This window comes from Microtus ochrogaster, unplaced genomic scaffold (assembly GCF_000317375.1).
Source record: "Microtus ochrogaster isolate Prairie Vole_2 unplaced genomic scaffold, MicOch1.0 UNK19, whole genome shotgun sequence".
Lineage (NCBI taxonomy): Eukaryota > Metazoa > Chordata > Mammalia > Rodentia > Cricetidae > Microtus > Microtus ochrogaster.
The window spans coordinates 1,092,378-1,107,255 of record NW_004949117.1 but is presented as its reverse complement, the minus strand read 5'-3'; the positions used below and the strand labels follow the sequence as shown (position 1 = coordinate 1,107,255).

Here is a 14,878-nt window from a genome sequence, read left to right as displayed (position 1 = left end):
GACTTAATACTTACTTGTATTTTCAGATAGCTAGGAATTTGTGGATATTGTCTCAAGCATAGTTTGCTATAAATTTATTTTCCTAAATTACTACTTATTCAGCTGGCAAGATTAGGAATATGTAAATTTTATAAGTACTCACTGACCCAAAATGGAAGTAAGGAAACTACTTCCAAACCTTTCAAAAAGAAAACCCTCCAAGAAAAACACAGACTCAACCGCACGGGTGGAGCCTATGACAAATGCAAATCTCAGACTTCCTTCTAGCCCAAATGTCAGAATGCTCAGCATCTGACCGCATTGTGCCTGCACCCCACCCCCAACCCAGAAAGGTCAGCCTACTCCTCTGGGAAAGAAACCTGTTCTTATAAATTGAAATGTTTGCTCACATAACCTTAGGAAATATTTAACATTTGCTTTGATGTGATGGCAATTTGTGCAATAGAGTAGAATTGTTCTTTCTGTTTCCATTTTCCTGTCTGTGCATCCCGGGTACCGAAATTCCTGACAGCAACTTGGAGGCTCTTCTATGTGCAGGATCAGATCATTTTGTTCACAAAACCAGGCAGCGCCCCGAGCTTCCAGAAAGCAAGCGTGAGCCATCCTTTCCTGTTCCAAGGAACTCATTTGAGAGACTGGTCTGAACACAAGCAGTGATTTTCCGCACATTATACATGCTGACGCCCTAGAGCAGGAAAGGAGGGGAAAGAGACAAATAAGGGGAAAAGGAGTCTGCTGTAGGTCTCCTTTCACCTTTGTAATGGTTTCACAGTGCATAGGACATGCAGGGCCTGAGGTCTCAAATGATCTGGCTCCTTTGAAGCTTTTCAGTCATGTTAAGGATGCAAGGCATTGAGGCAAGGAAGCAGTTTGCTGCTAGTGAGAAATCTGCCTCCAGTTTGCTAACAACTGTGTGGCTCTTGAAGATCTTTTCTAGTAGGATCAGTCCTTCCTCTAGAGCCATCTGAAATTGATACCAGTGTGGAGTTCTGGTTTACGATAACAACAAGAAAATATCACAAATAGGCCTATTTTTTTCTTAAAGTAAAGGTGCCTTAAATTAGCAATGACTAAAAATAACCGTAAGGCGGGACCTCAAGGAAGCAAGCTGTATCCAGGTTCTTGTCCAGGCTGGACCGCAGGAAAGAACCTGAGTCAGTATGGCTCATTATTTTGGAACACTTCCGAATATTCATGTCCCTGAATAGTTTCCCCTTTCCATTTAGCCAAAGCCTTCTACTGCTGACTAGAACTGCAAGATAAGCTACTGCAGTGTAAGTACAAATTTGTGTGCCTCCCTTACGGACATTCCAGTAGACAGGACCCTCACAACTCTCATTGTGGACTCTGTCAGGATCTTCTTTAGACTTCCGTTTCTCAGTTAACCCTTTCTTTCTCTGACTTCAGTTTCTTTCCCTTCAGAGGGATTCACCAGTCAAACTCTGGACCTCATATGTCCTTGTAGGTTTTTGCAGATTTTTCTATTTCCAAGTAAAACTTAAAGCAAGCAAAATCAAATTTGCTGCACATTCTTACTTCTCCCACTTTCTCTCTTTCCCTTCTTGTGGTTGCTGAGAATCTCTTACAGGAGCAGCTGCATTTTCATCATTTCCACTCCTCTCTTCCTCTTCATTTCTTCCCATGTCTACTACTGCCTGTCAAATTCAAGACCATTTATTTATTATTAGTTTGATTTGGTTTTCTGAGACAGGATTTCCCAGGAGCTATGGAGCCAGTCCTGGAATTCAATCTGTAAACTGAGCTGGCTCGGATTAAAGGTGTGTGCTAACATTGCCCAGCTATAATCATTTCTTTAATTATTGTTGTTACATGTGTACACACACACACACACAAACACCCACATTCATAGTTGGCCTAACAACTTGAACGGAGCTTTCTATGCCTGGTACTGGCATTTTTATTAGTCTATAGTTCTCTTTATTGGGAGAGCATTTTGACCCCATGTGGCATAACTGCATTCAAACTATATGCGTTTGTATGTATGTGTATGTGTATATATTTAAGTAAATGTATCTTTCCCTATGGCTTTTCAAACAGTGTTATTATCTCTTCTACCTCCCCCACAGTAACAATCCAATGTTATGGAATAATCTTTTTGTATACTGTAAAGATGTGTTTTTGACAAAGTACCTTCTTATTGGTTTAATAAAAAGCTGACTGGCCAATACCTAAGCAGGAAGAGGTTAGGCAGGAGAGCCAAACTAAGAGAATTTAGTTGGGAAGAAGAAGGACAGAGTCACCAGGAATCATCAAGAGGGGATGTAGAGAGAAGCAAGATATGCCATGCTGGAAATAGGTACCACTGTGTGATAGAGCATAGATAAGAAACGTGGGTTTATTTAAGTTGTAAGAGCTAGTTAGTAACAAGCCTAAGCTACCGGTCAGGCATTTATAATTAATAATAAGTCTCTGTGTGGTTATTAGGGAGCCAGTAGTCCTGAGGAAAAACTCTGCCTACAAATTATGCCCAACATGAGACAACATATATCCACATGAAACCTGAGAAAGCTTAAGAAAAGGTTCCAAACACACAAAAATGGAGCCAAGCACCATTTCCTATTTGTGAAGTTATGATAAAAGGTATATTAGATATAAAAATTTAGACTCACAAAGATAAGATAGGTAGTATTTTCTCTAATTTTGCCAAATACAAATTGGCTAGATATTGTAGCTGTAATTCTTCAGCTATTCAGATAACTGTTTTTGTTGTATATAATTGTACTACAAAATGTTAATGTTAAAATCTTTCTTTTTAGTTAGACAAAAAAAAGGGAAAATGTAATGAAATAATCTTTATACACTGTGAAGATGTGTCTGCCAGGATGCCTTCTGATTGGTTTCATAAAAGCTTGTAGCTTATGAAGGGCTGTTGTCTTGGCCTTTCCTATTGTTTGTTTTTGTGATGTGACCTGGGATTATAGACATCTTTCATTGGTTGTATATCAGATGGGAGATTCTAGCCGACCAGCGGTGGGGCTGCTGCAGGGGCAGTGTGGTCAGATCCAGGGCTGGAAGTGTAGAGACAACACAGGTGGCTTGGTGTGGTAGTTTGAAGTAATTGACCCCCGTAAGGTCATGAGGAATGACGCGACTGGGAAATGTGACTTTGTTGGAGTAGTTATGGCCTGGCTGGAGGAAGCGTGTCACTGTGGGGAAGAGCTTTGAGTTTCCTACGATTAAGATACCACCTAGTATTTTAGCCTACTTTCTGTTGTTAGTGAGTCAAAGATGCAGAACTCTCAGCTCCTTTTCTAGTACTGTGTCTGCCTGCACACTGCCATGTTCCACCATGATGACAATGGACTGAGCCTCTGAACTGTAAGCCACCCAATGAGTGTTTCTCTTTGTAAGAGTTGCCGTGTTTGTGGTGTCTCTTCACAGTAACAGAAATCCTAACTAAGAGACTTGGTGCTGGGGAAACTCACTAGACAAGGCCAATGAAGGAGCTAAACGATTGAACCATACCTGGCAACGTAAGGCTGGTGCAGGTGGAGGTCGTTTGGGGGAACTCCCCAGGCCAGGTGAGTAATGTACATCAGGAGCTCGACCTAGGAACATGGTCACGGCATGGACAGGGAAGGTTCTGGTCTTCCATTCACTCTTTAAGCTGGTCCAGCCTGGCTTCCATCCCCAAATCTCCCACAAAAGTGAACTGACATAGTCATTAAGACTGCTATCGAAACCAGTGAATACACTGTTGTTTTCATATTATACATCTCCCGGGAGTTCTACCACTGCATTCAAGCCAGTCTCTGTCTCTCCTACTCTACTTCCTACTTTTCCTCATCTTTTGGGCAGCCTCTTCTCTAGCTCTGTCGGCTCTTCATTACTCAGGCCGGTCAAAATGTGAGAGTAAGACAGATATAGTATTTGGCCTTCTTTCCTATTTCTTGTATGATTTCAGCTGTTGTTTTTAAATACCGTGCAGCATCAAGGAGCCCAAATTTTCTAAGTAGCCCTGGGAGCTCCTGGGACCATCCTCAGTTACTGGTATGCAATTACTGACTTGGCTTTTCCACAGAGTGGAGTAGACATCACACATATTCTCTGAGCCGAACATGATTCTCTTGAACTCTTAATTTTCAGCAAGTGGTACTCATTGATGCAATTGCTCAAGCTGAAAACCTTTGAGATATCCTTAATTTCTTCCTTTTCCTTTTACCCTTCCTTCCCTCTCACCCATTTCTTTCTATATTTATGCAGCTTAATCAATTAACCTCTTCCACAGTCGAGCAGTCGATCTCTCACATGCTCTGTGAAAACAGAACTGTACTTGGCCCCCTCACCCATCGGGTAATTTTGGAAAACAAACATGTCATTGTTCTGCTTAAGTCTATTAATATTTTCTCATTGCATTGACAGTAAACCCAAACCACTACCATGGTTTTCATGCTCCCATATGAGCCAGTTTCCTGTCTATCCCTTTCCCTTCTCTCTACCGTCCTTGCTTCCCCATGTGCTCCCCAAATATGTTGAACCCTTATCTACCTTTGGAGTCTTCACCCTAGTTCTTTTTTCCCTGCCTACCTATTTGTGACCAACCCAATAAAGTAACTCTCTGGCTTGTGAGATCCCAAAAGGTGGCTGATGGATGAATTATGCAGTGATTTCCAGATCTGTGTGCCAGGTTCTTTTCTAAATTCTTGATGTTTGTGCATGAGACAGAACACAGATCCCTGCCCGCTTCACAGAGCTAAAATATCATTGGGTGATATGGGTAAAAAGACATCAAAGGTATAAATAAACAAAAATGACAGTACGTTATATTTAAAGTGCTATAGAGGAAAAGTTTTGGGGTGAAAGACCATTTGCCAGATCACCTCCATTTCTCTAGTAAGACAGAAGAGTCATTTTCACTGAAGACTACTAAAACCCTGGCTTTTGAAGATGAACATAGAGATCTTGAGAAGTTTTGCTCTTAGAGGCTTTTTAGTTCCATTTGTACAGTAGAATCCCATTCACAAGACAGATCTTTTTCTCCACCCATCCCCACGTTATCATTGAAAAAAAGGAGGATGGAGGATGGGCAGTACTCCTGTGATCTCCCTCTCCTGGGAAGGAGGAGGATGGAGGATGGGCAATATTCCTATAAATCTCCCTCTCCTAAGAAGAGGGAGATTAGCTCTAGCTCTAGTTTCTAGCAAGCTTAAACAACCACCCACCTTTCCTGAAAAGAGTTAACACATGCTACTGATTATGTGTGCAATCAAATGATAGAGCTACTCTTATTTTAGAAATAATGCTTTTCAAGATAGGATGTTTACCTTTTATTTTAAAAGAAGTTTTTATTTTTAAATGTGTGTGTGTGTGAGAGAGAGAGAGACAGAGAGAGAGACAAACAGACAGAGATAGAGAGACAGGGACAGAGAGAGAGAGAGAGAGAGAGAGAGAGAGAGAGAGAGAGGAGAGAGAGAGAGAGGAGGGGAAAGATATTTTATGTGTGTATACTAACTAGTGTTTGGTAAGAAGGTGTTGTGAGCCACCAGGATGCTGGGAACAGAATTCAAGATCTCCCCAAGAATGGTTAAGTTCTGCTCTTAACCACAGGGCTATCTCTCCAGCCCTTCACCTTTCTGTAATAATTATTTTTCCTTTCTCATTCCTCTGTTTAATTACATTTTACAGAATATTAATAAAGAATGATCTAATAATTTGGCATTTTATAATAGTGAACTCACAATTATAGGAGGCATAAACATTTAAATGGAAACACTAATTTTTATTTTCATGCTGAAGTGTATGTTTACAAACAATTTCCAATAAAACACTATATATAATAAGCAAAAAATAAGTTAGTACATTGTAACATTGTAAATTTACATAGTTCCATCAACTGACAGGTTTAAGAGCAAATGAGTCTTTTAAGACTTCGGAGCTACATTTAGTTAAAAAAAAATTCCAAGCACTCAAACCTTATCAACCCCAAGAAAGACAATAAAGAGCTATTCAAGTGTTCTTTGAACCAATTACACAAACACATTTTTATTTTTGGTTCTAGTCCCCTGCTATGCACAAGACCATTGGAATGCTGGAACAATAACACATTTGGAGACAGCACAAAGCAGAGCAAGGAGATAACATGCCAGCCTTTGCGAGGCTGTGTTGAAAGTGCAGACTGCATTTTCTCTTCCTGAACCATTAGCATAAAAACGGGCACCTCAGACAACACTGCAGGGGCATAAGCATGCTTTCTATACCACTCTGGCGGGACATCTACCAGGACCAGGTTTCCATGCCTCGGAAGATTCCTCTGGTTTTCAACAGTGAACAGGCTTCAACTGACTATAGTGCAAATCAAACAGCAAGGAGCAAAACGACAGAATAAAGACTTCCACTGATCGACCTGCTGTTGCTCTATCAGGCATAACACCACACGACACGTTGGCACACAGTAACAACTAACTAGGTTTTGATGTGGAAAGCTGTACGGCGGAGTGAGTGTAGGGCCACCACACAGCAGCCCCTGAGCAAGGCTCCGATGCTGTAGACAGGATCTATACCCCCTCTCTGAGTACTGAATGCCCACAGAACAGTGGGCACCACAGGGGCAGCCACAGCCAGTAGATCCACCAAGAAACTGCTGCTCCAATACTGCCTCACGACACCTCCCTGAGACAGCGAGAGGATGCTGTCCACCCTTTCTTCTGTGTAGGCTGCAAAATCTAGCTCTCTCATGAGGCGGTTTGTACCAGCTTCCATAGCTGCCTTGCTGAATGGCATCTCCACAGGAGACAGAAGGATGGCTGAGTTGGGACTCCTTGGAGTTAAATCAACGGTGAAGGCAGAGATGGACTCTGGGAAACTTTCCATTGAGTCAGCTCCAGATTCATCTGGGGATGCTGAGCTTGTGGGACAGGAGTCCTGAAGCTTTAGCATGCTTGGCATGAGCTCTGAGAAGGCAGGGCTGAAGGGAACCACGTCGGTCTGCACGCCTTGCTCCACCACCACGCTGCACTCTTCCTGGCTCACCAATGGGAGCGCCTGGAGAGCTTGCGGCCCTGGCGTAGAATGAGCAAACTCCAGGTCACCAGATTCTGTGGTGGTGGTGGTCACCATCTCCTCTAACACATCCGTGCCCTCGGCCACGCTGTCTCCCACCAGAAGCTCACTGTCAGCGCCTTCCTCTGTAACCTGTTCTTCCAGAGAGAACCCATCCACCATCTTGTCAAAGGTGCTGCTCAGGGGTAGGCCCTTCTCCGGAGAGTCGCAGGAAAAGTCTAGATACAGTTCATCCCTCAGGGAACTATTGTGCGCCATCTCCATGCTTTGGAGCAGAGACTCCAGCTTCTTGTTCTGGATGTTTATGTCCACAAAGTACTTCTGAATGCCTTTGTCTTTGTCCGCCAGGCTGGTCCTCATAGTCTCAATGACCTGCTTGAGCTGCTTAATCTCTTTCCTGGCCTCTTTGAGTGCCAGCTGAGCCTCCACTCTGTGGCACTCTTCCTCAATCCAGTCTTCCCTCATCCGAGTCAGCTGGGACTTGAGCTCCACGATCTCCGATTCCCTAGAGGAGACGGGGGCACGGTTACAAGCAGAGCCAGCTCTGAAACAAGACAACTAACGATTCACACAGGCCTAAAATCCATGCTCTTCCATATGAATTTTTTTTTTTTTGGCAAGTATTAGCCATGGAACTCCCCCCTTTAATTGTAAAACAGCTAAGATAATAATAGTAACCAGAATCAGAATCAAAATAGCTGCCATTGTTTCCTACTTGAATGCTCACTGGGGAGCAGGGATTGGACCAAGTACTTTGCTTGCATTGTGCTCTCCTCAAAACTTAGTGTTAGATGTTTTACTGTTAGTTTCTTGGCCTACTTCTGACTTTGTAGTTTATTCTTTCATCAGTATGTAAACAGCTGTAGAAGAAAAGCCCATATCACCTTTAATGACCGATTAAAGAGAAGCCGAGACGATCAATCATAGCCTTCTGTAACTGTCCCTATATTCCAGCGACCTTTTCAAATCATAAAATGGTATATGTTCAGGAAGAGCTCTGTAAGAGTGGTTTAGTCTGTGTCACCCCAGAAAAGAGCATAGTCAACCTGTGGTGCACTGAGGTGACGTTCTGAGCTGTCTTATCATTCACAATAGCCTATTTAAAAACCTTTGCCAAGACGTTCTTATAATTTCTTCAGTTGGGACAAATATATATCCTCATGTTACTTGTGAATACAAAGACCAAGCAGTCCACTTCTTCTTGTGTCTAAGAGCTATTTTATCACATTTTCCTGCTTTCTGATGCCTTCTCTTACAAGGGTTCAAAACTTCCCCTGGACTCTTTATAAATCCTAGGAGTCCACCCAGAGGTGAGCCTGGGTCTGAAGCATGTTTCAGTCAGGTAAAGAGTCGAATTAAACAGGAAGGTGAAAACTCCCTGCCTGTACTCCTGTCTGTCTGTCTGTCTGTCCATGCTTTACCAGTCAAGGTCACCATATCCTGTGGCTGTAGAGGAGGATGGAGCAGGTCAGTTTCCATACAATGCCAATGATATCCTCACTAAGGACCTCACACCCTAGTCCCAGCTAGTATGTCTCTTGTCACCTTGTCTCAAGAAGTTCCAGGAGGAAACCCCGAAGCAGAAAATCTGGCTTACTCCCCACATGTCAAAAGCTTTTCTTTCTTTTTTTTTTTTTCTGCCTGTGATAAGATCTAGACACAGGCTGGTTTTTGTTTTTCCGTTTTCTTCCCCCCCCCTTAAGCCTTAACACCAGTCCAAGAATAACGAAGCACTTCCTTCAGCAGGGAAAAAGCTGCCAGGAGTCATAGTACACACAGCTATTCACTCTCTCTGGAGATCACTGGGGCTGGAGGGGGCCACGGTGACCTGTTCTACTGGAAGGAGAAGATGGTTCCTGCGGGTGTTTCTGCCATGTAAAAATAGTCCTGCACACACCCTATCCTTCATGGCAAAACCGAGCATACCCAGGAGACAGGGTTCCCTCTAGCCTAGTGGCTACTGTGACCTTCTGCAGCTACCGGGGCACACACAATTATGAAATGAATCTGAAGCCTGAAAACTTTAACAGCATTGTTTTCTTTTTTATTCTTCTGTGTACTCTCGGTTCCTTCATCACTTTCTGGAAAGAAGGGACTGTGCTAAGCCATGAGGTGTAGACAATCCATATTTACCTCTCGTGAAGTCTGCGCTCCGACTCCTTCAGCTTGGTCCTCAGGTGCCTCACTGTGACCTCCTTCTGCTGCAGTGGAGTCAAATACTGTTCTGGATTTGGGGGTTTGACACCGTGATTTTCTCCACAAGACATGTATCTGCCAGACCTCCTGAAATGATTTGAGTAATAAGATGTTACTCTCTGCCCGGTTTCCGTTTCTACGGAAAGAAAAGGATGGTACCATACAGGCTATCTGTGCACGCCTCCCTCAAATTGGGAGGTAATTAAGACATAATAAACCGAGAGCTTTGTGATGGAATTCATTCCCTTATCAGAGGTCCTAACTACGGGAAGGATGAAGAAAATTAAGACTAAATATAATCTGAGTGTAGTATACGCATATGTAAAAGTCTCGATGAAAACATTATTGCATACCATTAATATAAGCCAATAGAAATGTGAAAAGAATGAGAGAGAGAGAGAGAGAGAGAGAGAGAGAGAGAGAGAGAGAGAGAGAGCGAGCTCTCTAGATCACGTTCTTTGTGAGGATTCAATAAAGAGGAGTCTCCAGCACGTAAGTGAGCTTGACCATGAACGTGACCACATTTGCACCATCTCAGATTCAATCCCCAGAACTGAATGAACACCTCCCTTTGTGGCTAACGTCACCCGGTCTGTGGCTCTCTGCTCCAGCAGCCCAAACAGACGTGGAGCTCACAGCTGGAGCAGAATGGCGACGGTGGGCTGGAGTTGTCAGTCTCAGGACAAGCTGTGACACACCGGCCAATCCTAGGGCTGTTTGTTAGACAGAAGACTGAGTGTTTGTGTATTTCTGGAAGGATGGGGCAGTGCAGGAAGGTTTTCTAAGTCTTAGGAATGATTTCATATGAAAGAGTGCATGCTTGTCTCTGGGCCTCAGCGATCAGTTCAGATTAACAGCTGTAACCTTAAAGAACTGTGTGGGGTAGGAAGGGGGCATGGCCAGGAGGGAAGGGCGAGGCAAGATGACCTAACTTTCTCCACTTTGCCCCTGCCTGAAGAAATTGCGTACTGTTACGTGAATTCCAATTGTTGTGAAGTCAGTGGCAGGGTAAGCATACTGATTTGGTGGGAATGGAAAGTTCCCGGTTCAGAGGGAAGAAGGCCACTCCGCTCTTACCAGTGTATTTTGTGGAGGAGCACTCAGTGTTCTGCAAACACAGCCCGGCTGGAATCTTGGCCCTTCTCAGGCCTGGCTAAGCCCGGGGAATCCAGGCTGTAGAGAGCTGACTAATGAGTACAGGGAAGCCGGGGAGGAATAGGGCTGTGGAGGGCTGGCTGCCAGGCTCTCCTCTGACTCTGGAATCAATTCAGGCTCCCATGCTGCTTGCCCCCTGTGCCTACACTCTGCTCAAGATGGCCCACGTTCAGTTCCCAACCCTCCAAGCCCTCCTCTTCTCTAGCCCCTCTGGATATGCCACCCCTTCTTCCTTCCTCCTCCTCCACACCCCCTTTTCCACCTATTATTAACTCTGCCACTCACCTTTTAGATGTCACTTCAGTTTTATTTTGCTAGTGTGGCCTCTCTGATTGCTCTATCCTGCATTGGACCCCTGCCCCACCTCTTGCAAATTCATATAGCAACAGATAGTTACAGAATAACCTAAATTTGCTTATGTATTAAATAGAATCCTTCTCCTTTGGGCAGCGAGCCTAGGGCCACTTCTGCTCACCCTTCTGTTCTCAGGGTTGGACACAGACCCTGTTACTCAATGAGCAATTAATGAACACAAACACAATTCCTCCCTGTGCCTAGGAAACGAGAACAGCTCCCCACCACTACTGTGTCATTTCCCCTCCTTCTACACTAGCTGGAATGCCTGCTGTTGATTCAGCTTGTGGTTTGTGTTCCCTCTGCATCAACCCTTAAAGCATTAACTAACTATGAGAAGGAAGAGAAGCGTCTTGCAAAAAGCAGGGAGTCGAGAGTTATATAATTTTCCCTGGCTTATGAAAAGTCCCAAACTGGACAAACTACTAAGAAGCATGCGTTCAGAGGCAAACGGGGCTCACCTCATAACGGGACTACAGTCACTTCCTTTGTAGGAGCCGGAGTTGCTGCTACTCGGAGAAGAAGGGGCGTAGCTCGGGTGGACGTTATTGGGACTCAGTGGATTCCTGCACACAATGGACACAAGGTCCTTTTCCCTTGGGGATGGAGGGCTGCTGCTGGGCTTGTGGGATGATGCTCCGTTGCTCCGCCCATGGGAACCTCGGCTGAAAGAAGAGCATGGCAGATACTAATCAGAGTCCTGTGGCTGGAGATGCTCAGGTGTTCCCGTGCTCCTTCTAAGCAGTTGCTTGCTGCTAAGGAAATCCGATTCCTAGAGTTGACTGGGACAGTGTGGTCACTTATGCAGTCCTCATGAGCAACATTTTTTTTTACCTACTTAATATGTTCTTTTTATCACAGGCGCAGGGAACCACTCCCTCTGCCATTCAACAGTTTCTGTGTGGTGCTGCTCTCCCCTGTAGGAGGCTGATACCTTTATCTAGTGGGAGCTGGGTTAGATTTATCTTTGTATTTTTGAACCTATAATTTTTGCTGTCTAGCATGATTCCTGAATGAATTAAATGGATGTGAGCCTTGGCATTGCCATTTACTAGAAAGTTAGGAAAGCCACTTGATATATACATACAAACATTCATATACAACACACACACACACAACATAGGCACAATACACACGCCACACAGACATATCACACACACACCACATACACACACACAAACATTCATATATACAAACACACCACATAGACACAATACACACAATACACAGACACATCACACACACAACACACACACACACAAACATCCCGCCTTCCTTGTAGAATTGGTTTGAAAATCTAGCCTGGTGGGGTCCACCCCTGTAACACCAACACTTGGCACATAGAGGTGGAAAGATCAGGAGCTTGAGGTCACCTCTGACTATATAACAAGTTTGAGGCCAATCTGCATTGCATGAGGCCCGTGTTTGCAAAAAGAAAAGTCAAATTGAAAAAGTGTGTAAGTTTATTCCAGAAACTTCATGCAGCTCAGCTCTCAGCTGGCATTACACGGTCAGCTTGTTTAGACTTTTTCCTGTTCATCTAGTTCCAGAGATTTAATATCCAGTAGAGTTGGAAAGCACCCAGGGAATGTTGAAATTACTAACAGGATATCATGTTCTACCAGGAGTTGTAGCGAGCTGCATGGTGTCACACCTGATGGAGATGTATAATCAACTCCTGAGATGGCTAAGGCCTGACCTATGCTATGATCACGCAATGATTATCAGCTGCTTGCATATGCGTGGGCCTATGGGCAGTGCCCACCTGGCAATCCGGGATTGGCAGCCCATGCCTACTTAAGGGCTGGGAGAGGTTTGCCGGGGAGAGAGGAAAAAAGGAGAGAGGTCAACAGGGAGAGAGAGGTCAAGGGAGGAGAGGGAAGAAGAGAGGTCAAAAGGAAAGGAGACAGAGGTCAAGAAAAGAGGAAAAAAGAAGAGAGAGGAGAGAGGTCAGAGAGAGGTCAAAGAGAGAGGGAAAAAGAAAGAGAGAGGGGGAAAGAGAGAAAGTGAATCAAGTCCTGGAATAAAACTGCAGTGAGAAGAGCTCCGGTGGTCGCGTCATCCTTGTGGGACGAGGGTGGCTGTGACAAGGAGTATTGCTTGGAATTGCAGGACAATTAAGAAGAGCACCCTTCCCAGACGGCAGCACTGCTTTCTAGAACCTCTTCTATCTGTAGCTCAAAATCTGGCCCTGTTCCATGCCTGCATTTCACTGAGAAAGGTCTGTGAGACAGAGTGCTGGCGCGAATGTGGGCTTAGTGCCTGCGATCACTTATCTGCATTCAAATGCAGCCTCAGCTTGCTGTCAGCCTAGAACATTGCTCATTAACAAATCCACCGAATCCTAAACTTACAAGTTCTTTCCTCTTGAAATCACCCAAATCAGCTCACTCTCCTTTTCACGAAGGAGAGATTTTATATGGAACAGATGGGCTGATGGCCTGGTGACAAGCCGACTTCAGCGGCCCAAGGGCGGGAAGAACTTCATGAGTAGCTGAAAGGAACATGTACTCTGGCTTGGATTTCCTTCTCTATGGCTTCACTTCTAAACCTGGCACTGGCTGTTGTATTTCCCAGTGTGACCACAAGAAAATATTGAGGGTTAATGAACCCTTGCAAGTGACAAGAGAATATAAAGAATTACCCATATCTTTGACACAGGGAATTTTATTCTCTGTTAACCATTCTGTAGGGCAGTGGTCCTTAAACTAATTCTGTGACCCTTTAATACAGTTCCTCATGCTGTGGTAACCTCTAACCATAAAATTATTTCATTCCTACTTCCTAGCTGTAATTTTGTTGCTGCTGTGAATTGTAATATAAATATATGATATGCAACTCCCAAAAGGGTTGCGACCCACAGGTTGAGAACTGCTGCCTGAGAATGCCCTGAGGCGCCTTCTGCAACTCTGGTGCTGGTCCAGAACTTTGCACACTCCACCCTCATCCTGTCAGACTGATGAAATCACTGCTTCCCATTTACCCATATATCACTGAGGCTCGGGGAAGATAAACAGCCCAAGAATGTATGGCCGACCTGGGATTCAAAGCTGGAAAATTTAAAACTCAACAGTGATGTTTCCCACTTTATAGAAATAGAATGCATTGCTTTGGTCCTGTAAACAATCTTATCAGGTTCTCATTTGGAGATGGTTATCGTTTGGATAATCCACTTGGACATTTAACCATTCACCTTGCAACAAAGTGCTGAGGTATATGATCTATGACAAGCATTAAATTAGGTGATTTCATGAAAACCTACCTACTGCATGGAAGAAAGTAAAGGCTCATCAAGCTAAAAGCACATTGCTTAAGTCTCATAAAACATATAATCAAGTCTTCATATGTGTTTCAGGACATGACCCTCAGAGAGCCTTAAGAGTAAATTTTCAAAAGAAACTTGATGTTTAAGACTATTGCTTTTTCTTCTCCTTTCATTTATTTCAGTTGAAATGTTAGCAAATATAAACACAAACATCACTTCTTTTCATCATTTTCAGAGGAGAAGCTGCAGTTTCATTGTTCGTCATGGCCATGGAGCTTCTCCACATGTTCTTTGTTCTAGCAGGCAAGAGCAATGGAATACACAGAAAAGAGAAAATTTGCTCACCCTGTACCCTTTCTGAATACCTAAACAGAGAAATGTAAAAAAAAAAAATATAGAAATTTCACAGGAGCCCAAGGGATCTGTTTCCTATCCATCGGCCTTTCATTTCAGGTAGTGTCACCACCAAGATCTCACTAGTTTTCATTATCACCATCATCATCATCACCATCATCATCATCACCATCATCATCACCATCACCATTGCCATCATCATCACCACCACCATCATCACCATCATTATCATCATCACCATCATCATCACCATCACCAACATCATCATCACCACCATCATCATCATCACCATCACCATCATCATCATCACCACCAAAATCATCATCATCATCATCATCATCATCATCATCATCATCACCACCACCATCATCACCACCATCATCATCACCATCACCACCATCATCATCACCACCACCATCATCATCATCATCACCATCACCATCATCACCATCATCATCATCATCACCATCATCACCATCATCATCATCATCATCATCATCACCATCACCATCATCACCATCATCATCATCATCA

At 43.8% G+C, this 14,878-nt stretch overlaps 1 protein-coding gene across 5 annotated transcripts in view; it reads right to left on the bottom strand.

Moving 5' to 3' along the window:
• Positions 1-6,049: 6,049 nt before the first annotated feature.
• Positions 6,050-14,878, bottom strand: part of Sybu (syntabulin) — a 103,818-nt gene continuing 94,989 nt past the window's right edge. For all 5 annotated transcript variants that reach the window (XM_026789433.1, XM_005367495.2, XM_005367498.2 and 2 more), the window contains 3 exons: positions 11,187-11,390; positions 9,154-9,303; positions 6,050-7,525 (listed from right to left, as the gene is read on the bottom strand). In XM_026789433.1, coding sequence (XP_026645234.1) covers positions 6,424-7,525; positions 9,154-9,303; positions 11,187-11,390 — 1,456 coding nt within the window. In that variant the 3' untranslated portion in view covers positions 6,050-6,423. The remainder of the gene's footprint in view (positions 7,526-9,153; positions 9,304-11,186; positions 11,391-14,878) is intronic.